Source organism: Saimiri boliviensis, chromosome 1 (genome assembly GCF_048565385.1).
Source record: "Saimiri boliviensis isolate mSaiBol1 chromosome 1, mSaiBol1.pri, whole genome shotgun sequence".
NCBI lineage: Eukaryota > Metazoa > Chordata > Mammalia > Primates > Cebidae > Saimiri > Saimiri boliviensis.
The window spans coordinates 47,954,314-47,978,817 of record NC_133449.1 but is presented as its reverse complement, the minus strand read 5'-3'; the positions used below and the strand labels follow the sequence as shown (position 1 = coordinate 47,978,817).

The 24,504-nt window shown below is 45.1% G+C and overlaps 1 protein-coding gene across 3 annotated transcripts in view; it reads right to left on the bottom strand.

Annotated features, from left to right (window-relative positions):
- ACOXL (acyl-CoA oxidase like) overlaps nucleotides 1–24,504 on the bottom strand; it is a 384,752-nt gene that overhangs the window by 60,596 nt on the left and 299,652 nt on the right. For all 3 annotated transcript variants that reach the window (XM_003926733.4, XM_074396963.1, XM_074396961.1), the window contains 2 exons: nucleotides 18,051–18,138; nucleotides 1,626–1,696 (listed from right to left, as the gene is read on the bottom strand). In XM_003926733.4, the coding sequence (XP_003926782.1) occupies nucleotides 1,626–1,696; nucleotides 18,051–18,138 (159 nt within the window). The remainder of the gene's footprint in view (nucleotides 1–1,625; nucleotides 1,697–18,050; nucleotides 18,139–24,504) is intronic.

The following is a 24,504-nucleotide window of genomic DNA, read 5'->3' as shown; positions in this document are numbered from 1 at the left end:
CATGGTAAGAGGAGGAGGGGCCTTTGGATAGCATCTCTTTTCAGCTCTCGCTCTAGATGTGAAGAAACTCAGAGGGGGCTATGGCATCCCAGGTTATGAAGGCCATGAGGACCGCTAAAAACAGGCCTGGAGGTGTGGTCTCTGGGGCTGGGCTCCGTCGCTGCCCTCTCTGCCCCACAATACTTCTGAGATGCCCATGTAACCTACATGGGAACCCAGGAGTTTCACCTCCTGAAAATAGTGAGGGATGGACAGTAGCAGAAGAACAAGAGAGGAGAAAAAAGAAGCAGATGGTAGGAGAAAACACTGGATGGAGGGAAGAAAGACCAAAGGCCCTGTGTCCTCATCACCTTGAATAGTGAGCAGAGAAAAGAGGTGAGCACCCAGGGCCTAAGAGCTGCTTCAAGGTCATGGAGCGATGGAAAGCCAGCCTGCACCTGGAAGGAAAGGTCCTTGCAGAACGGAACTTAAAGCAGGAAATGGAGAATTGAGTGTGCAAAACAAGAAATGCCTATGTGTCTGAATCTATGTCATTCTAAGTCAGTGTATCAGACGCCCAGGACTCTGACAAATCAGGTTTCCCAGGCAAACCCAACACTTGGTTTGGGCAGCACTTCTTTATTATAAAACTAACATCACTGAAACCTTTTTTTTTTTAAAGACCAAAAATATCACATCTTAGGCAAATGAGTTGAAAATCCCTCAGAGTGACACCCTATCTTTTTCCACCCATTTCTAAAGTCAGAGGACACCTGGTGAAGAAACTGGTTTTTAGGTAAAGTAATGCAATTCCTGATGCACGCGGTTTCCTGGTGGTACTGCACTGAAGTGACATCATGGAAATGTTTGTGCCTCAAGGTCAGTCTGCAGGGTTTCTGGGTGAAAGCATGAGTCTTAGTCACTGGTGGGAAAGTATGTTTGTGTACCTTTGTGATCTGCTGCTGTTTACTGCTCTCTGCTTCAAAGACAAAGTTTTAATTAAATCCAGGCGGGCAGATTGCCAGAGTTCTCCACACTTTTGGCTCACCTGGGTGTGCAGCCTAAGTGTAGGTTATGCCATTTGGAAATACCTGTGCTCCTGTCATTCGCAAGGTAAAAAAAAAAACAATTGTTACCGCAGGGAAAAAGAGTTTTTCTTCCACACAAGGGCAAGGAATCTATGACTAAGATGCTCATTCTGGTGGTGAATATGAACAGTGTAATTTGTGTAGCATTCCTTAAGGTAACAAAAGTAGGAAGCAGCAGACTGGGAACGTATGGAATCCTTTGTCTTAATTAAAAATATAGTGGGAGATGTGGAATTTGGCCAAGCCTCATAAATCTGCTAAAAAAGCATCAAGACTCTGTCAGATAAGTTTAACTAGAACCAAAGGAGCCCTCTGGAGAGTTAAATAGATTCCCCACTCGTGTGGACACCCACTCTCCTGTCACTTTCTCGCGCTCTGCAGGCAGCAGTGGTGCTCATTAACCAGCAACCCGCCAACTCGCCGATGACAAGCTTATCCCCCTGGAGCACACGATTCAGAGATGATAAATTTACTCCCGCTTATAAAAATGAAACTCTCCTCGGGGCAATAAAAACACTCTGAGCCTTTAGGAAATAAGTTCTTTATCTGATAACCCACCTTCATTAACAAAGTCTGGTCCCCTTGGTCGGGACAGCTCTTCACTGCCAGGGAGAACTGCTTTAAGGCAACTGGAAGGAAAGAAATAGAAATGGTGACTACTTCACTTCCTACTCTGAGCCCTTCTGATATGAAGGAGGACAGTGTGGTTACAACAGACGTAAATGGCATGCTGCTCGTTCTTCCTTGGTGACATGGCAGAGCTCCCCAGCTGTCCCATGCATGGGTCAGGGGCCCCCACACAGTGACTTCTCCACCCCATCAGCTAGAGTCATTATATCAGAGTACAAGGCCATTCCCATCAGCAAAGCTCCTTCCTAAGCCGCCAGGAGGTCCTGGGTTCAGCTTCCTTGTGGGCCATCTTGTCCCCAGAGATGACACTGTATCCCCATTTCCTGGGACCTTCACTGAGAGGACTGCACCTGCCTCTCTAAGTTTGACAGTGCTAATTTTTAAAATCTCAGTCTTCCATCATGACTTCCATGGGTTTAACTCCTCTCTTGGTTTATGGCCCCAAATGTTGACTCAAACCCCACAAACTCCCCCAAATATATCAAGTCATCTTTCTCCAACCAGCCTTCTCAAGGAGAATAGGGAAGAGAAACCTAAGAAGGCTTATGGGGAAAAAAAAAGTTTTAATCAGACATTGAAATTGGCCATGAAAGCTCCAGGAATGTTAATCTAGAAAATTTACACAAATTACATTCCCCTTCTCATATTTGTGGCCGGGTTCTCATCAAAGGCTCACTTATGTGGTCACCAATTTTTATTTTGGTATAAGCCACAGGCTGCCCTCCCTATAGGATGTGTTGACTATATTATTTCATGCTTGAAAATGCTCCCACAATTCTCTGCCACTGTCAGATTTAAATCCACTTATTTGACAGGCATTAAGGCTTTTACCAAGTTAACCCATCCAGATTAGCCTCTGATTGCTATATTCAAAGCTGCATTCTCTCTTTGCCCGCTGTAACCTTTCATTCCTGTCTGCTGGGAACAGCTGGGCCTCTTATCTTTGAGTAGAGCAAAACTCAGTCCTCCACTTGAACATCCCAAGCCCATGCATCCAGCCAATAAAGCCATTTACTGCCCTCTGGTCCTATGCAACCCCTACAGATCCCACAAAGGTGGGCAGAGCTAAACTCAGCCTCAAGACTGAGGGACAATTGGGTTCCAATGATTTGGCCTCAAGCATGTCTGGATGTCTTGTCTACAAATACAGATATTTTAAAGAGAATGATATCAGCAATACTGAATTTTCATCAAGAAAATATTGTCTGGGTAGGTTTGTTTGTAGTTTTCAATGCTACTCTAAAATACAATTCCTTAGACCGCTTTCATCTCTGACTAAATTACACCATGCAGTCTTGACTGCTATCAGTCATACCTGGTGCTGTTTATTTCTTCCAAGTCTAAATTTTGCTCTTACCCAGTCAAGACATACTTAGGATCCATAGAGAGATCAATGTTGCCTTCCACAGCCTCTCCAATGCATATACCCACCCAGTCTTCAATTGGCTGAAGCCAGTGTTAATTACACAGAACCATCAATTGAATCTTTTTTAAAATTAACTTTGCCAATAAAAGGGGCTCAGCAGAAACTTGTACAGGGAGATAAGGGCCCATGCTGTGTTAAATTTACATGAATGCTTTTGCTCTCACCCGTTCAGAATACACCAGCCTGGGAAAGACCCTGTAGGTAAGACCTCTCTCCCCCAACTCTGTCCTCAGTTTTGGACTTTTGCTGTGACCTGATTTGGTGTGACAACATATTGATCTCTGAGGATGGCTAAAGAATAATCTACGAATTCAAGTGCTAGGTTTTCTTCAGCTCACCATTTTAAGGCAGCTATTTTATTTGATAAAGGTGTATGCTATAACTTAGAATCTTACTTACTGCAGGTCAGGGAAATTGAAACACTTGACTTGCTTCCTTAGAGTTACTGGATTCTTACCAACAGCTCTCTCCTCTCTTTGGTGACCCTGCATTCATGCTTCTCACTTCCTGTGCACTGGACTCCACTGTAATACTTTTCATTGTCACAGACATAGCAACCACTTCAAGTTACCTTGAACTCTGTGCATCTAATCCAAACCAAATGACATCCATACCAAGATAGCCCTTTCCAGCATTTTTCCATTTCTGTGGGACCGTCATCCTCCAGCCACTAGCCCACTGAGCCTGATTCTTTGATTCCTTCCTCAGGACCCCATGTCTGCTGACTCTTGTACAATGATGTCACTTGGATGCATCCCTTTCCACAGCAGCACTGTCACTTTGATCCCTGGAGAAACTTCTTGCTCATTCCTAGCCTCCATGCCCACCGCTGCCACCACTCTGAGCCTGGCCCTGCTGGAGCCCTATGCCTATGCCCTGCATTCCTCCTCACCACTCCAGGCCTAGCCCCTCTCCCCGAAGCAAACTACCCTGATGGCTCCTGACTCTCACTCACGCAGGGTTCCATCTTGTGCCATGTGCTCCCTCCCTGTATCTGCAGGTTGGCCAGGATCTCACCTGATACGGTTTGGTTGTGTCCCTAACAAAATCTCCTCTTGAATTGTAGTTCCCATTATCCCCACATGTTGCAGGAGGGGACCCAGTGGGAGGTGATTGAATCATGGGGGTGGTTACCCTCCATAATGTTCTCATGGTAGTGAGTTCTCATGAGATCTGATGGTTCTATAAGGGGCATTTCCCCTTCTGCTTGGCACTTTTCCTTCCTGCTGCCATGTGAAGAAGGACGTGTTTGCTGCTTCTTCCGCCATGATTGTAAATTTCTTGAGGCCTTCCCAACCCTGCAGAACTGTGAGTCAATTAAACCTCTTTCCTTTATAAATTACCCAGTCTTGGGTATGTCTTTATTAGCAGTGTGAGAAAGAACTAATACATCACCCTTCTCCAGGGCCATGATGGGAAGGGTGAACACAGGCCTGGGATCAGAGAGAGCTGACTTTAAACCTTCCCTCTGCCACCTCCAGCTGCATGTTCTTGGACAAGTCACAGCCTTGCTAAGCCTCACTTCCTCATCAGTGATGTGTGGAGCCTGGAGCCCACTTGCTGGAGCAGGTGTGAGGCTGTGTATGAAGAAATGATGCTGACAGTGAGTCTGCACTCCATCTCAGGTTCCTGTACAAAGCCTTCTCTAAGTCTCCCCTCTTCCCTGTTTGATGTCTTGATGTGACACATGGCACATGGGGTTTCTCTTTCCCAATCGGTCTCTAGTGTTTAGATGTCTGGGCTGCCCTGGCCTCAGGAGAGGGCTCAGGAGATGGACTTGGGTCCTATTCCAGACTCTATCCTGTCCCCATCATGTCCAGCATGTCCACAACCATGACCCCATTTTGTAGAACTGGACTGAAGTAGGAACACAAGGCCAGACTTTGGTCCAGTTCCCTTCAATGGGCTAGCTGAGCATCACGTGACTAGCAGCCTACAGCCATTTCTACACAAATGACAAGAACCAACCTTGGGAACAGAGGCCCCACAAAAGCAGCATGCCCCTATGTCTCAGCTTTTCTCCCAACCCCAGGTGTCGGTGTGACACAGGCTCCTATGCCGGTACAGGTTTCTCTCTCCGCTCATCCCACTCTCGTTTCTATCGAATCACAAGAGAGAAGAAGGGGTGAAAACCATTAGGTTTGCATAAAGACATACCCAAGACTGGGTAATTTATAAAGGAAAGTTTAACTGGCTCATGGTTCTGCAGGTTTGGGGAGGCCTCAGGAAACTTATAATCATGGCAGAAAGGGAAACAAACACATACTTCTTCACATGGTGGCAGGAAGGATAAGTGCCGAGTAAAAGGGGGAAAAGCCCCTTATAAAATCATCAGCGCTCATGAGAACTCACTCACTGTCATGAGGACAGGTCTGTGTGGCCACTTTCCCTGATAGCTGATTCACTGACAACTTGCAAGAGAAGCCTCATGACAGGCTGACATTTCACATCCCCTCCCTTCTTCCTCCCCAACTTTTAAATAGAAGGGAAAAAAACCTGAAAATGAAAGCATTTGTTGTATTTGCTTTTCTCTACCTTTGCTGCTGATTCAAGGGGCGGACTGCCTAATGAAAATAAGATACGCAGCCAAGCAAGTGCCGACAAAATGTAAGGTCTCCCTGGGACATGAGCCTCCCTAAGGGACTCTCAGCGGAATCACCTTCTTGCTTCAACATTTATCGTCTCAACTGCTCTAAAGTGTTCTAGTACCATTCATGGCGGTAGTGGGAGGCCGAAGCTTCCACCTGTCTGAGTAGAATCATGTTCTCCTTGGTTGAACCTTTCTACCTTTGTGTGACAAAAGGGAGAACAAGAGACTTTTAGATATCAAGTAGCTTTGAGGTTGGGATCAGGAAGAGGAAGCATAGGGAAATAACCACCTGATTCAAGTAAAAAAGGGTCACTTTGGAGAAAAAAATACGGAGCAGCATGAAATAGGTTTCCTCTTTGTTGTATGTGCTGCAATCAGCAGTAAATTACCTACAATGGCCTCATCCCCTGCAGTCACTGCTGCAAGGTAGAACCTTACAAAATGGGAGATACCTAAAACTCAAGGAAATGGTTGCACCTAGAATAAATTTCATTATAACATGCTGTTTCAAATCAAAACACACAATACCACTGTACTGATTTTCCACTTCGAAATATTGCTGGTCAGTCTGGGCACCTATCACTAAGTTAGCAGGTACAATTGACCCTGACCCATAACCTGCACCCGGGGCTACAGTGCTCAGAAATCCTGTCTCAGGATGTTCTTTCAGCTTCTTTCTCAATCTTTGTGCCAGGGCCCAGGGTAACAGGAACCCTGCCTCTGAGGCTAAGCTTTAGAGGACCCTGCCCACGGGGCTACAGGGACTGCCCACCTGGAGCCTGCACTCACTCCTCCAGGGACCAATACTCTGGTTTCCTGACCTTAAGCCTCTTTTCTTCGATGTGTTGTTACTAGTGAGCCACACCACTGCCGTGTCTACTCTAGACCCGTGGGGTGACCAAGGGGCAGCCAATTGCAGGGGTGTGGACAGACCTTGAGTGTCTAGACCAGAGGATCTGCACGGTATGGGGTGGAGCTGGAGGCGCAGTGAGAGAGAGGTGGGTTGAGGGGCTGCTTCTCACTGTGCTGCAGGGTTCACACAACTGCTAGGAGTCTGGGCATTCTAAATTCGAATCTGGCCTCCTGGATGAATGAAGTTACATTTGTCAGGGCAGGAGGGCACAGTAGATTTTCTTCAACATGTGTAAGCTTGCTTTGTAATTCTGCCCTGGGCCCCACATGGGAAGGGCAGACTCCTGGTAGGGAAAGAAGCCCTGGAGACTAAAATACCAGGTTCATCCAGACCTTTTCCATATCCAAGCCCTCTGTCCCTGGAAAGAGGAGATTGTACCAGCTGAGTCGTCAGTCTGGTAGGGGAATGTGGCTCTCACCTCAGGTACCTATAGTGAAGACGAGGAAGACAGCTTCCTCATAGGGGTGGCAGAAATGTGGAGGCTGACACCTACCGCTCCATGGAGAGTTCCTCGGGAGGAGTTTGATGGCTGAGCACCTCTGGGAATCAGGTTTCTCCAGAGGCAGGAGCCTCCCTTACTGAGGCTTGCCTGGCACCAGGAGCAGCGGGCCCTGCGTCTCCTCACCAGCTTCTCCCTGGGAGCCTTGAGGGTCAGGCTCCCCAGTACCCGTATCTGAGGCTCCTGGCCAGAGGCCCCTTATTGGTGACTCCTTCTCCACTGACTACAGCAGGAGGTGGGACACCGCGGCCACCGTCTCTCAGACCTCTCCTCCCACTTGTGGGTGACAGCAGTGCTCTCGGCTTGTCACACAGAGCTGTCTGCCACTCCAGACAGCTTCTGAAGTCCCCCACCCACCTCTTTTTCATAACACAACAGAGAAATGTTGAAAGAGAGAGAGAGAACCAAAAAGCCTCGTTTTGTAGGAAGAACTCTGGCTTTGTTTTCAGAATCAACACAGAGAGTTGACAGGGGTTTAACTTCTTGGCAATCAGCAGTCACGGTGCAGCCGGTCTCCTGCATGTTGAGATGTGGTGGGTGGTGAGGAGCTCGCCCTCGGGGGACCTCCACAAGAGGGTGAGAGCTCTGCTCACTGTCCTGTCCTCCACCAAGCCTGTCCTGTCAGAGAGCGCCTCTGTTCCAGAAAGTGGCAGAGCATAACATGTGTGGCCATCCCTTCTTTGGCCCCACACCTGGGAGCCCACAGGAGCCAGCATGCATCTCTTCTCTGACAAGCTCTTGGTCTGTAACTAAGTCTCAACATGTTTTCTGCCTGGAACACTGGGATCTTAGCACTTCCCAAGGGACAGCCTCCTCCAGGATGGCGATGGGCCACTGCTTCTACAATGCCAACCCTCCTTTTGACCCCCACTGCCGCCACCTCTTTGCAGATCTTTGTCCCCTGACTTGCGGGTCACACTCACTTGTTTTGGTCTCCATTGTCCACCCAGCTCCACTCTTGATCTCTTTCTCCAAAGCACCATGTCCCCTGAAGTCAGGAAACCTTCCGTCCAGGGAATCTGGTTGTGCCAGTCACTCTCCAGCTCCTTCCTTTCCTAGACCACCTATTGCTGCCCAGCAGAGGCCAGCCTCCAGGAAGCAGCAGCCAGCGCTCCCGGTGACCCACCTGGCCCACTTTTCCAGGCTCGTTCTCTCAATGGTGTTTCTTGGCCTTTCTCCCAAACACCTTGTTTCTGACAAGGCAGGCCCCTTGCCATTCCCCGTTCAAGCCCTTCACTCACAGTGGTCGCCTGCTTTCCTGAATGGCAGAGCCCTTTCAGCTTGGGGGAAATGTGCCATTCACACTGGAAGAGATGACAGAACGGCTCGTCTGGACCCCTTCTGGACCCATGGGCTCCCTGGGTGCAGGGGGCTGCCCTTCTCCAGGTGGACAGTGGTATGCACTCCCCTATTTGACATGGCCTTGGCTCAGCATGGCCAAAGGCTGCCTCCTGGGGCCTGCTTCAGTCTTAGCCAAGAGGAAGGTTAGGGCCAGAGGCAGCAGCCACTGTTACCGCATCGCTTCTCCATTGTCTTCCCCAGCAGCCAGCGTGAGCCTCCCCATGGCCTGGCTCTGTCCCACCTGCAGATCCCCTTTCACCTGCACAGAAGGACAACTTTACTCAGCTGGAGGCCACCACCATCACAACTGTCCCATCAGCGGAACAAGAGTCAACCAATTTTGGGAATCAAACAGCTGTGGCCTCCAGTGTCACACTTAAATTGGGAAGATAATGGATAGGAGAGCTGCAATTGCCTCAGGTGCATTGACCCTGTTTTCCACCCTGCAGGGATTCACTCTCCCATTTAATACAGTGCGCAGGCTCAGGACCTGGATGTCGGGAGGCCTTGCCATCCTCTCTGCCATGTGCCCCTCTCGGCATCTACATGGGTGGGCCCAGGTCACACATGCACCACACGCTCAAGCTGAGGTGGGCCCAGTTCTCTCTTTTCCACCTGGTGCCCAGAACCAGCGCTTCCCTCGTCACTCTTGGCTTTTCCTCCTACCTCACCCTTCACATGGAGGCCCTCCAGGCTCCTTTGCCCGCACACCTCCAGAACCCACCCCTCCACCCAGGCCTCCTGCTGTTGCTCCTCAGTTCCTGTCCTCAGAGCTGTTCACCTCCACACCTGAAGACATCTTCCCAAAGCTTTTCCCCAGACTCCACACTGACAGTGGGTGTTGACAATGCCAGCTGTTGGCCTGGGCACTCAGGCTCTGTGGGACCCTGCTTTCACCCTCACATTGGCCCTATACCCTGGCCACACCAAAGCACTTTCCCCAATCACCTGTGCACTTCATGCCTCCCTCCTTGCTCTTCCATCTGTGCAGAATGTCCTCTCCACCTTCCTGACAGCTAAATCCTACCTGTCTTGCAAAAGGCAAAGTCTCAAATGCTGCTTGCCTCACTGGAACTTCACTGGGAGCCGCGTGGACCCTGCACCCCCTGCCCAACTTGTGTCTCTTCCGTGCTCTCTCGGGGCCTCCTAGTCCATGCCAGCTCTCATCTCACTTCTGACCAGTGCTCCTTGGGAGCAGGGGCTGTTTTGTACTGGACCTTTTATTCCCGGAATGTAACACAGTCCCTGGCACATGGCAGGCCTTCAACAAATTTGGGGCGAGAAGGCTGGATAAGGGAATGAAGGAAGGGTGTTCCACATCAGGACTGTTTCTGAAGGATAACAGTAGATGCCAGATTCGGGAGAGGCAGGGCCATCGTTTCAGTGTTTGTTTTTCCTGCAGCAGTAGGAGGCTGAGAGATGAAGCAAGCCGCAGCTTCTCCAGGGCCTTCTGCTGCATTGGTCCTGTGGTCTGAGGCAATACCTTGATTCTATTCTTCAGGACCAATGCGGTCTGCGTGCTTTTTGCAAGAAGAAAGAACAGAGCAAACTGAGCTCAGCTGCCCACAGCTGCCAGAGGTCCTATGCAGCTGGGACATCAGGCACCTCTGGTGTCAGGGCAGAACCTGGGTGTCTCCTTAAAATAGCACAACTACTAGAAAAACTCAACTGCATGCCCATGGCCTGGAATGGGTTTGCATAAAACTTATTCAGTCGTAAACTGCTTAGGATTAAAGAATGATAAGATATGCACAAGGCAACAAACTCTAATATCTATTCTACCAAGAAACTGGTTTACATACCGAGAAACAGCTGTTTTGAACATTTTTAAAAGCTGTTTTTTTCTGCTATGTTATGTTTTCTAGACTAACCAATTTATGTGATTCATGGACTTTAATCTTCCAGCTCACAGAAAGAACTGGTTAGAAGCCATCTCTACAAGTCCTTTTTTGCTGCACTCCTGGATGCAGATGAATTTTCACCCATAATTATAAAAATCCATGAGAATTACTTTATTTTCCAGGTGGCCAATAAAGAGAGAACTTCTGAGTGATTTTCAGGAACAAAAAAGAATTGCAGGAGATAGATGCCACCAATCTCTACTTACACTAATGTTACATAAAATTTCCCCACCAAGTATTCAATATCCATTTTGATATGCCAGAGCTGAGATTCTACATGTCAGTAGACAAAGGTGAAATACTGGTGAAAATCTCACTTTTAGTTACCTTGTGATCATTTTCCCCCTCTAACATTCTGTGCCACTTTCAGTAGATATCAAAACTTGCTAAATGATTACATCTCAGAGGACAAATGCTGCTTTTTTTTTTCTTTCTGGTTCTCATGTTTCTAAGTAAAAGCCATCATTTTCAAGTTAATAGAGCATTATGTTTTCTCTGCAAATAAAAGCTCATAAGTCACAGGCAAAGAGAGAAGTAAATTCATAAAGAGGAGACAAAGCACTATTTTTCCTCCTGGCACTTGGGATCTATGATAGCTTAAAAATGATGTTTTTAACTCTGGTGATTTATCAAACTCGAGATTTCACAAAAGATAAACAGATACATTGAAGAAAGAATACATCATCTTAATGCTTCATTTTGACACTTTTGGTATCTAAATAGCATGTATCTTAAAGATCTCCTCTCCAAAAACTCAATAGTTTCCATGATTTACACATTTGATTCTTGTTTTTAAGACACATTGAAATAAGAACATGCCAGGAGGCACCTTTAAAGAAAATGGCCACATTGAAACATACAGATTATTTATAGAAGAAAAACTGGAAGAGCTGAAAGAAACTCTGGTTGTCAACAGACAGTTGCTTTTTCTGTTTTTTTTTTTCTGTAGTTCATTTTGGTTTTTGTGTGGGTGGATCATGTGAGCTCAAAGGTTATTTGCTAAATGTTTTGTGAGATTAGAACATGTTGTCCTTTAAAACCTACATTTAAATTTATGTTTATTGCAAATATGTTTAACTTTACAATATGTGGTATGGAATAATATTTTTAAATACAAAATTATATCTACAGTGTCTATGATAAGTCAAGAGTTCCTATGCTTCTATTTTTATTCACAGTTTAGAAGGTCTTATTTTCCATCCTGTTCCCAGTGGAAAACTCACAAATACAGTATACTTGGTGCAAGTCGTTTCTTTTTTTTACTTTTTGTGTTACTTTTGCTCATCAACTTGGGTACTAATGTAACCATATTTTGAAACTACTTAGATATTGGAAGATGTTAAATAAGCAGGGGCTATAGACTAGATCTCTGCAGTACATCATACAAGGTACAATTTTTTTTTTTAAATCACAGAGTGCAAAAAAAAAAAAAGAGCAAAAACACATTTAAAAAGTGGGAAGGGCTTATTTTATTTTATCTTTTGCTTCTTTAGAAATGATGAGCTTCCAAATTCAGCTCCAACAAGCCCTAGGAGCCCTGCAACATGGGCAGATGGTAACAGTCTGCTGGGATTTGAGTCTTCCTTCTGCCTCTTTTACCTGTGTGACCTTGGACAACTTAGTAACCTCTCTGTGCCTCAGTTTCCTCAGATGAAAGCTGAAGAGGCAGTGGGTCCTTCCTCACTGCCTAGTGAGGGATTAGAGTTGCTCTTTCCCTAACATTTTGCACAGGGCCTCCTTTACGCTATATGGCCCTAGGGCTTTCACACTTGTAATTTCATTTAATCCTCCTAGAAACTCTGTGAAATAGAAAAAAATAAGAAGCATTGCTCAGAGGCAAACCCAGTAAAGTAGTAGGAAGCAGTACATGCTAACTTTACTATAAATAAATACACAAAGAAAGACTTCCAAAAACTCAAGAACACCAGAAATTCCGTTCTCTGGGATTCATCTGTGGGAAGGAAAGCCCTAAAGGATGAGGCTGAGGAGCTCCACCACCTGTCTGGGTAAAGCTGTAGGGTTAGCCGGCCCTGGGGGCAAAGTCAAAATGCCACAGCTTACTAGTGTGTGACCCCGGGCAGTTGTTCACCCCTCTGAGCCTCAGTTTTCTCAGTGGGCTTTGCAGGGTTGTTGTGGAAATTAAACAAATTACAAGGGCCAAGCACTTGGTGAAACTTTAGCAAAGAGAAAATGCTCTATAGATGGAGACGGCTGTGGTGGCTGTGATGAGTACACAGATGGCTGTGTGTCGGCCATCAGACTTGACTCAAAGGGTGACATTTCATTAGCATAAGGTCAAGTACAGCCACTAACTTCTGTTCTTGAGAGTCCTCCATAAAACACACATCACTGGGGTGTCAAGAGTTTGCTTTTGCCTTTCTTCCCCCTCTCTCCACTGCAACAGAGTCCTCGGGTCATTGGTGATAAAAACTACCCCAGAATTTGTCACTTCCTTCAAAGGAGAGTGAGTCAGTAAAGTCTCTAAAGACAGCTTTCCCCAGGGACAAGCTCGCAAGTTCAGGGGTGTGACAGCACTTTTTCAGAAAACAGCATTTGGGGTCTTCTTAGGGCCCAGCTGACCCAAACCTGAAGTTCAACTACATGGATGTGGGGAGATGGAGAAGCTCGGGAGGAAACCCCAGCATGATGACCAGTGGACGCAACCTGCGGGATGCCAGAGGACAGCTCTCCGCAGAGCAACTATCCTGCCGGGTGCTCTGCGTTCTTCAACCTTCTCTTCCCATGTCTCTTGGCCAATGAGCCATGACACGTGGCAAATTTTTACATACTACAGTGCTTCCATCCAGTCAAATGTCCTCATGTTTTTTATCTAAGAGCCCTCCTTGATGTCAGCACGAGGAACCTCCACGCTCCTACTTCTGCCAGTCTCCGTTTCACCAGGCACCTCCCTCGGACTTCCAATCGGCCACCACCTTCATCTCTCTCCCTCGAAGCAATATTGTGCTTGAGTGTAGTCAGGTGAGTTATCACTTTCGGGTTCCTCCATGTCCTGCCAGCTCCTGAATTTCCAGACCTCAAACTTCAGAGACCCAGTGTCCCTGAACTCCCTTGACTTCCCAGGCTGCTCCCAGCCATCACACGCTCTGTGAAATGGTGACCCTCAACTCCTAGGCTCACCTTTTGCCCACAGCAAGTGCTCATAGGCCTAGGATTCAGCCATGCAATTGAGGTAGAGAAAATGAAGCCAGGGGATATTCCTTCCCTTCCCCAATGTTGGGGCCTCTGAGATCCAGCAGTGGATTCCATCTGCCTATTCTTGACTCAACAGACCTTCTTACTGGCTTCCACTGCCCACATATTTAATGGGTGCTAGACAAAGACAGGGGCAGAAGCAGGAGCAGTGGTGCCCAAGGCTCTCTCCCTCCCTCAGGCCACTTGTGTGGGGCCATATGAGACTGCTCGAAAGCTAGACACACCAGCAGATGGGTGCTGGGGGAGAGGACGGCACACAGGTGTCACAGCCAACTAGCATCTCTGGTCCTCCCACTCTTCCCCTCCCCTCCAGGCCTCCACCTCCAGAAGTAACAGAAAAACACCACAGAAACCCAAGAGTCAAAGAATGAGAAGTGCTGACTTGCAACTTCTGGTTCTACCCCAAGTCGGGTTTGCCCTCCACAATCTTGGGTTTAGTTGAGTAAAAGGGGGCAAGTACCTTGATTCACTCAGGACTAGTGGTTGATGTTGAGCATTTTGTTTACCCGAGCTCACATAATGTAATGCACATTCAAGGAGGTGGCAGGGATGGTCCTATCATTTCCTAGAAGATGAATGCCAAAGCCAAAACTAAATCGAGGTGAATGTTGTTTACATAAAGAATAGCCCCAGCTGACCCCAGGAAGAATACTGGAACAAGCACTGATGGATAAAATACAGAAATAATGCTTTAATAATGCATGCAATCATGTTTTTATTAACAAAGAAAGTCTTGTTTCAAAACAAATACATCCTTGAGAGGAGTCTGAAATTAATCCCCGATAGGCAGAAATCCACATTATTATATATTCTAGTTATAATTACAACCTGCTCTTAATGTGAACATTCTAAATTATTAGTCACTTTGTTAAGAACCAGAAAGGGGACTTTCCGCTGCATAATGAAAACTACTCACATGCTTCGAGAATGAGAAAAGCAAGAGACAGTTCTGCACAGAGCTGGAAAGTGGTGGATGGAAAAGTGCCTCCTTTCTCCCTTTTTTGTTTATGATTGGTACAACCTTAGGGGTTCAGACAGCACCACCCTTCAGAACTGCACTTTCTAGGGCAAGATAAAAATGTGTATCACAGAAAACTAACGATTTATCATTGTAATAGTTACATCCCACTACAGAAACCACTAGAGACTGCTTAATGTTTTTATTTCAAACATGGTTTTCCCTAGTCTTCAGGTGACAAATGGAGACAGATGCCAGAAGGCTTGTTTCCATTCGTTCCTAATAAAAATGGACAAATTCTGAGTTCATTGTCATCTGGGGTGATGTTAAGACTGTGCTTTAACAGACTGATCCTTCTCTTCCTTCCTATGCTCTCTTCCTTCGAAAGGATCCAAAGGCGACATCCAGGTCTGGTCACTGAAGACAGATGGGCTCCTTCTATTTTCTCCCGTGCCCTGGAGGCCTCTGCCAGAGGGTAACATGCCATTTGAATGTAATGACACGCTGGTGAAATTTTGCTGGCTAGTGTTATGTTCAGTGCCTCCTTATCTTTAGGACCTGTCCTGTATCTGTACAGACCTCCTCATTACAGATGGATTTCTCGATTTCAAAACATTCCTGGGCCTTCTAAAGGCTGTCATTAAACCAATTCTTATGGGTTTTCTTCCATTATTTTCTTTATACTTCTAAGTCCTCTTTATCTGACACTGAACGAGAAGCCAATTTCCTGAAAATAATCATTTGTGCTACTGTGGTTATGCACCAATAAAGGGTTCAGAGTTTATCTGGATTTATTTTGTACTGTGGCATCATCAAATCCTTAATATTTCCTCCTGGTGTGAAGACCTCATACATTCAGACTTAATCTGTTTCATTTTTCTCCTCTTTTTCTTTCCTTTAAGGGACAAGGTTGAAATGTTCTACTCTGGTGATAAGAACTAAGGTTTTCACAGAGTAGTGATTAGCAGTAACAAAAAGGTTTTATTAAAACGCTAACGATGAGCCAGATACAAAGGTAAGAGCTTCGGGGCATTGTGCCGACGAGGTAAATATCATGTTCTCTACATTTTGTAAACAAGGAGAAAACCGAAACTCAGAGAGGGTGTGTAACCCACTCACAGTCACACATGTGATAGAAGTAAAGCCAGGATCAGAACCCGGTGACCTGACTCCAGAGCCCACATCCTCAGTCCTCACTAAGCTCCATTATGCTCTCAGCAACCAGGCTGTGCAGCCTGAACGATCGCGTTTCTAAGGTGAAGTTAATTGTGGAGTGATTCTTTGACTTCCACCTCCCTTTTTCACTTCCCTGAATGTTCAGAAGGTTTTTACCTGGAGCCCACAGAGTTCATTCTCATGCCCCTGGAAGGATGATATTTGTGGTCAGTACACAAGGGCCCAGAGGGAGGAGCTTGGGCCAAAACATCCCTGAGAGTGAAGCCAGCATAAGTCTACTCAAAGTGAATGAGAAGGCCCGAGACACACTCGCCTTCAAACGGGTGTCTCAAGTGCTGTTTCATACCCCAGACATGTTTCAGGCTGATCAGCAAATCTGAAGAAACAACCCACCAACAGAAGCAGCATGGTTTACGTTAATTTCTTAAAGGAGTGAGGTTGATGCTGGGTGCATCAAGATAGTCCAGGGAAGTACAGACCCTCTGGGCTCCAGGGTCTGGAGCAGGTCACAGGGGTCACTCAGATCTCCAGTCAGGCCTGAGGGCATGAGCTGTCCTGGTAGTGTGACCTGATTATAATTGAATTCTGTCTGAAGATATGCCCATAGAACAGATAGGGCGTGTACTGATGCCTTGGTGTTGGATTTTATTTCTTATGAATAAACTGGCATTCAGATTTATATATTACTTATTTTTGAGTTCAATTAAGATAAGTCAGTTTCCTTAAGCCTAGTATACTGTGGGTGGGCAATAAATTAAAATTTTTGAGTCTGTAAATGAGGGAACCCAATCCTGTGGCTTCATGACCCATAGGGGAGGGAACCTTTCATCCTGTCCCTGATGCTCCTGGTCCCTCTCCTTGCTCCCCTCCATGTCCCAGGAAGCAGAAAGTGGAACTCCATCAGAATCAGGAAGGCTAATGTGGTCATGGTCATCACAGAGTGTGGTCACTGTGTGAAGAGACCAGTCTCTGGGGCGGTATTCCCGTGAACCCCCTGCTTCCCGTCCCTATGAGAAACCTGTGCTCTCAGCACATTTACTCCAGAGCCCTCTGTTAGGAGGCTCATCCAAAGGTGCAAGGTCCCAAGAGCTGGTCCTCAGAAGGAAGGAAGAAGCTGGGCCCAGTTTGAGCCCAAACCACCCATTCAATTCCAGCTCTCATCAGAGCTCTTAGAAAGGCTCCCATACCTTCCTGCAGCTATAGTCACATGGCAGTGAATCACAGGCACTTTTGGGACTGCCCAGTTAGGGAGGAAGGCAGATGGCCAAGCTGGGAGGTTGTGTTGGATGCAGGCACGTTCCTAGGTTCCTGGCCGTAACACCTGCCCTGATCCCACTGAGGAGCCCCCATCTCTACCCCATGAGATTGTGCCCGAGACGCAAGCTGTGGAGGGACCAGACCCAGCCCTCCCAGGGTCAGCAGCGACCCAGTGTGCTGAAAACCCCATAAAGCTATCAACTCGGCAAATGCCTGGCCTTTCTCTTTTAACACTTTCCCCCCACGCAGTCAGGGCATGATGATAAACAAAAAGAGGATTCTTGAAATTAAACAATAATTTCAATGATAAGCTGTCATGGATCTCACTTGGTTTTAAGTGTTTCATTTTATTTTGCTATTTTGGTCTACTGAAGCCAAAATGAATATTCAAGTTTCTCAGTCTCAGCATTACTGTCATTTGGGGCTGGATAATTTTTGGTTGCAGAGGAGTGCCCTGTGCCCTGTAGGATGTTCAGCAGCATCCCTGGCCTCCATCCACTACACACCAGTGGCACTGCCCCTCTCAGTGTGACAACCAAAAATGTCTCTAAACATTGCCAAGTATCCAAACATTGCAAAATTGCCCCTGGTTGAGAACCACTGCTTTAGAAGGTTGACCCACTTTCCTGCTAATCTGAGGATTAGGTTTAAGTAATTCTGGTACTTAAAATTCTTCAGGCAGGGCCCCTGTTAAAACGCCCTCACTTTATCTGAGTGCACACCCCTCCCATTTAGGAATGAGATCGTGGTCGGGTAGAGGGCCACTTCTGAGGGCCAGGCATTTTGCCAACTGGCTCCTCTCAAGTGCTGTGTGTGATTGTCAGGTTGTGCTAAGTGAGCAGTTCCCAACTGGTTTAGCATCAGGCTTTGAGGGTGTCATATGGTCAATGTTTCTAGTAAGCTGAAAGTTGATTTACCACAAGCTTCACATCTCTGTAAGTCATTTGGGGCCCTGTATTCAACACAAAGACTGTCCTTTCCCTGTGTGTGGGGACTGTCCTTTCCCTGCAGAGCTGTCTTCAGGGACCTGCAGACCCCTGAGTCACTCAATTACAAATATTCAAGAGGAACCAACTGACCTCGGTGAGTGTGTGCCAGAGACAGAGAAGCCACGTGGTGCAGACATGAGTTCCAGGCATGGAAAAAATCTTCCTTCTTGGTCATCACCTGTCCAATTGACAGAAGAAAAATCACCACTGAGGATATTGCGACAGAGTCTAACTTAGTAGCAAGACAGATGGCAAATATCCAAATGTTCAGTACAACATTAAGCATGGACATAGTGCAGAACCTTCTGTAGGCTGGCCTCTGTGACCTGCAGAAGCTGCTTGTTAGATGAATAAATGTCATACGTGTAGAGCAAGTCCTGTTTCCATGCTTACATTAATTTATACTAATGGAGGTCACAAGTTGGAGAAACACGTGAAGGGGGACACATCGCAGATGAAGTGAGGCTGTTCTGATTGGGTCACTTACTGCCTGAAGAATTCAAAATGCCAGAGCGAACCACTTGAATCTAATCCTCAACATGACCAGCCCACCTTCCTTCTTTCTTTCCCTTGCAGTCAAGAGTTTCCATGTGTTTCCAAAGCATTTCTTGAACATCTGCTATGTCTCAAGAATTGGCACCGGGTAGCCGCCATGTTTGATGTATGTGAGGAATTAACATAAACCCAGAGACAGGATCCACAACGAAGGGATGTCATTTATGCATCTGACAAATAGCTTTTCTGCATCTACTCTGTGCGAGATGAGCTTTCAATCACTCTAATGAAGGGAGTCTTATTTCTTTGCTTTCTGTTTTAGTTGAAGGTAAGTGAGGAAACACTAATATAACTGGAGTAAAATAAGAATGAAGAAGATGCATAGAACAGAAAGATACCAAACCACAAAACTAGTAATTACAGTCATTTAGGAGGAGGTGAAGGTCTCAGATTCTTTTCTGATCAGAGAGGAGAGTTAAATGTGGCCCGTAAGACTTCTCTTTATTCCTTCTTGCCTTTCTTTGTTTTGAAAACCGCATGGGTTTAATATTTAAACTTTTAGCTTTTTTTTTTTCTCAAGGAAATAACTCAAAAAGAAAGTTACACTCAATGTATCTGCTTCTCATCTAAACTCACACCCTGATGGGCTCTCTCAGTTAAATAATGACCTGCTTCCCTGTAGCTCTGCGGTTTCTGCAGGGCCCGGAGATCCACATGTAAAATCCCTCCTGTAACACAGTGCTTTGTGCTCCAGTGGAAAAACAGCGCTGCCGAAAGCCTCTACCCATGTATAATTCAGCAACATCACCTGGGGCTGCAGGCACAGTGTGGAGGACAATGTCATGGGCGCCTCGGGTTCCACACCTAACTGGGACATCTCATGACAATCGAGGGAAAGGATAATGTCTGCTCCCTGAATCAATATCTCTCTGTGCTGGTGTCACAGTTGCAACTGAAAGAGTGTGGGCAGATGCATGCAACTCTGAGGGAACAGCCTGAGAACATCTTGGCAGGGGGAGGACAAAAGCTGGCTAGACACTCCTGGAAGTTCTGGAAGGAGATGCTGAAGCTCTACTCATCCCACTGTAAAGGACACCAGGAGGAAATCCCAATTAATATGGTTTAATCTCCTAATCATGCACCAAATATCCCCCACCATTGCATGGGCAGCAGAGAAGAATAAAACACTGTGCTGATGTGTACAAATAGAATCAAAGGCACTTTTTAATTACCTTTTTTTAACTCAATGTGTAGAGTAAGATTTTCGTTGGCCTGATCAAAAGAAAACCAGGGACAGACAACTAGCTGTACAATGCAGACCCCTGCCTGAAGAAGGGACGTCAGGTGGGAAACCTTGCCGAAAGCCCTGTGCAAAGCTTGCTGTGACTACACTCCTCAAAGAGTATGAGGAAAAAGGGTGGGGGGGGAACAAAACAAGTTCAAGTGACGAGGAAGCCCCCTTGAAGCCCTGCCAGCCAGCTCCTAAGTGCTTTTCCTTATATGTCAATATCTTGGTGCTCCCGTATGACATTGGAACAGGCCGAGTGCAACCTCAACCCTGCTGGCAAAAGGCTCCCTGGCCCCACCTTCAGACCCACCCCAGGCAGGAAGGAGAGCACCCAGGTCTTGGGGCATGCTGATGGAAAGGCAGCATTCCTAGAATAGGAAACCAACTCTGAGAAGCTTCTGTCCCCTTGAATTAGAATTTATTTGTAGGAAATAAGAGGCTAAAGCCGACTGGGGGCTTCACAGTGGTCCTCACATCCAATGGACTGATGGAGCAGTGTAGGCTCTACACACCATTCTGTTGTCTAGTAGTCAAAATGAGCACATCAGAAGGTCAAATTCTGGCTTGGCCTCCAAGTACAGAGACAGCATTAACTTCGAGAATATTGCTGGCAACCATCATAACACTCTAATCGCCCATGCAATGCACAAGCTTTTAAAATAGATGTATTAGACAAACAATATTGTAAAACAATAGAAATCAACCCTCTCATCTTAAAAAACCTTAATATGAAGTGCCAGGAGAGGATTTAAAAAATGATATAGTTGTTCTTTGCTTCAGACAGTAAGCCTGCTACCGAAAACCTGTATGTAAATACGGCCTTATGCAAACTAAGTCCTCCTTAAAAATGCACCAGAAGACAGGCTGTGTTTTAAGCACTTAATTGTATTTGCTTACTAAGTCTTCAGAAGCTGTGGCAGTAGATTTTATCAAGATCTTCATTTTATAGGTAGGAAATTGCAACACAGAAATGTTCACTAACTTGCCCAGGGTTGCAGAGCTGCGTTGGAACAGGGCACCCAGGCCTCTGAGCCCACATCCCTAACCATGGGCTACACTGCCTCCCAATGGACTGAGAGTGAGTTAGTTCCCTGGCAAAACCTGCCCCTCCCAAGCATGCTGTTTATAAAGATGCCTGATCACACATGGTAGCATTTAATATCAACAACAGCCCATACTTAGCTCTTTGAATTAAAAGATATGCCTGTGTCCAGATAAAGCATCACACAGATAACACACAGAGCTGAATGCATAAAGAAGTACCTTCCCCATATTCATTCACCCTTCTTTTCCTAAAAAGCCTCAAATAGATTTGGGCAGCAATATAGCCAATTAAAAACACTTTCCTGCAGAAGATCTGCAAAAAATCTCAGCTAACATCATACTTAAAGGTAAAAGGTTGAGTGCTTTCCCCCTAAGTTCAAGAAGAAGATGAGGGTCTGTTATCAGCATTTCCTTTCAACACTGAAATGGAGATTCTAGCCAGGGCAATAAGGCAAGAAAAGGAAATTAAAGGCAGAGATTAAAAAGGAATAAGTAGGCTAGGTATAGTGGCTCAAGCCTATAAACCCAGCACTTAGGGAGGCCAAAGACCTCAGAGGGCTGAAGTGGGAGGATTACTTGAGCCTGGGTATACTGAGCCATGATCATGCCATTGCACTCTAGCCTGGGTAACACAGTGAGTCCCTGTATCAAAAAAACTCCGAAACAAACAAAAAGGAGTAAGTAAAACTGACTTCATCCAAAAAGACATGATTGTCTATGTAGAAAAATCTTAAGAAATACTTATTTATTTATTTATTTTTGAGACAGGGTCTCACCCCTGTCACCCAGGCTCAACTGCAGTGGTGTGGTTATGGCTCACTACAGCCTTAATCTCCTGGGCTCAAGCAAACCAAGCAAACCTCCCAACCTCAGTGTCCCGAGTAGCTGGGACTACAGGTGCACAACACCATACATGGCTAACTCTTTTGAATTTTCAGTAGAGACAAGGTCTTGCTGTGTTGCTGGAGCTGGTCTCAAACTCCTGGGCTCAAGTGATCTGCCAGATTTGGCCTCCCAAAGTTGTTGGGATTACAGTTGTGAGCCACTGCACCCAGCCTAAGAAATATATAACAAAGCTGTTAGAGAAATCGGAGCACAGAAGAGCCAAGGTGACATCATTTTAAAATAAACTCCATCTTAAAACTAACAAGGCACATTCCTTGCCAGTCACAAACCACAATCATAAGATGTCTACAGTTGAGAAAACAGCCTGAATGTACCTAAAAGGACACAATCTTACAACAATGGAAAGTCCAGATGTCTCAATATCCATAACAATATATGATTTAAAGATAATTATATTTAGGCTTTGATGTACTTATTCACTAAAAATACAAGGATAATTTTCTTTAAATCAACAGAAGAGTAAATTTTGCCATGCTATCAGCCCACCCACACGTAGACACAGCTTAGCTTAGCCTTTACAAAGATAAGACCCCTATATAAGAAGAGTTTAAAACTAAGATGGGCTGGGCCATTATAGGCATGGTGGCGCACACCTATAATCCCAGTACTTTGGGAGGCTGAGGTGAGTGGATCACTTGAGTCCAGGAGTTCAAGACCAGTCTGGGCAACATGGTGAAACCGCATCTCTACAAAAAATACAAAAATTATCTGGGCATGGTAGTGTGTGCCTGTAGTCCCAGCTACTCAGGAGGCAGAAGTGGAAGTATCACCTGGCCTGGGAGGGTCAAGGTGCAGTGAGCTATGATCACATCACTGCAGTCCAGCCTAAACAACAGAGGGAGACCTTATCTCACACACCCTCACACACACACACACAAACACCAACAACAAAAAACAAAGACGGCACACTCCTCTTGTTTTCTGAGGATGCCTTATTCCGAAGCTGAGTAGATTTCAATTAATGATCTCTTCTCACTGCACTGTGATTTGCCTTGAATTCCTTTCTGCACAATCCAAGACCCCAAACCACTTTCTGTCAACAAAGCTACTGAAACTACTGATTTAAACAAAGGCCCAAAGTACAAGATGGATATATAAAAATACATTATAAAATGTATTTTATAAAGTACAAGATCTATACATGAAAATGAAAAAATCTTGCAGAAGAAAATTTTAAAAAGACCACTTAAAGAAAGGAGAACTATATACTGCATTCACAGGCCAGAGAACGCAATATTGCTAAGAAGTCACTTCTCCTCACATTGATCTATAAATGCAACACGATGCCAATCAAAATGCACGCCAGCAGACTTTATTTTGTGTGTGTATGGTAGAACTGTACAAGCTAATTAGAAAATTTGTATGAGAGTACAGAGGACCTAGAATAGTCAAAGACATTTTGAGAAAAGAAGCGTTGAAGGATTCACAGTGCCTGATTTTAAGGCTTACTATAAAGCTATAGTAAACACAGTGGTATGGTATCGGGGTAAGGATAGAAACATAGGTGAATAGAACAAAGTAGATAGTTCAGAAATCGACCTACATGTGTATGGTCTACTGATTTTCTACAGAGGTACCAAGGTAATTGAATGAGGGAATAACAATCTTTTCAACAAATGGCACTAAAACAATTGAACATCCATATGAAAAAACGAAGAAATAAATGAACCTTATCCCTTACTTCATACCATATACAAAAGTTAGCCCAAAGTGAATTATGGACCTAAATGCAAACACTAAATCTACAAAGTTTCTAGATGAAAACATAGAAAGTCTTAGTGACCTTGGTTTAGATTTTGTGAGATAAGACAAAACTTTTGAATTTTTTCAAAATTTAAAAATCTGATTTTTAAATACACTATTAAAAAAATGAAAAGGCAGGTAATGGATTAGGCAAAAATATGTGCAATCTCATATAATAAAGGATTGCTGTACAGAATTTATGAAGACATCTACAACTCAGTAGTAGGAAAACAAAACCCAGTTTAATAGATGGGCAAAAAATCTGAACAAACACTTCATCAAAGAAGATAAAATGAATGGCAAATAAACACATGAAAAAGATCTGAGAAATGCAAATTAAGAGGACAATGAGAAGGCACCACACACCCACTAAAATAGCTAAAATGAGTAAGATTTGCAAAAGGGAGCATTGGTGAGAATGTGGAGCAACTCAAAATCATCACTGGTAGGAGCGTAAAATGTACAGCCACTTTAGAAACAGCTGAGCAATTCCTGATAAAGTTAAACCTATACCTACAGAAGAACCCAGCCATTCCACCCCTCGGTATTTACACAAGATAAATAAAAACATATGTCACACATGAAGTTGAATATAAAATTGTTCACAGAAGCTTCATTCATAATAGCCAAAATGGCTGGAATCAGTGCCTATATCTAACCACCTGGTTAATGGGTAAACAAATTGTATACATCTACACAAGGAGTACCACTTCATAATAAAGAGGAACAAACCCATGCTGGTCCGTTTCTATTAAATTATAAAAAAGGGAAATTTGCAATGAAAGAAAGATAAGTCGTTTCCAGGAGTTGGGGACGGGGGAAGGGATTGGCTGCAAAGTTGCACAAAGGAACTTTGTGGGTGACAGAAATGTCCTATATCCAGATACTGGTGGTGGTCATATGACATATGCATTTGTCAAAACTGGTTAATTGTATATTTAAAATTGGTTAATTTTAATTCATGTAAATTACATATAATATACATTATTATACATTTATATATTATATAATTTATATATATAAATTTATTATTATTATTTTTTTAAAAAGCTCACCTCCCCATACTCT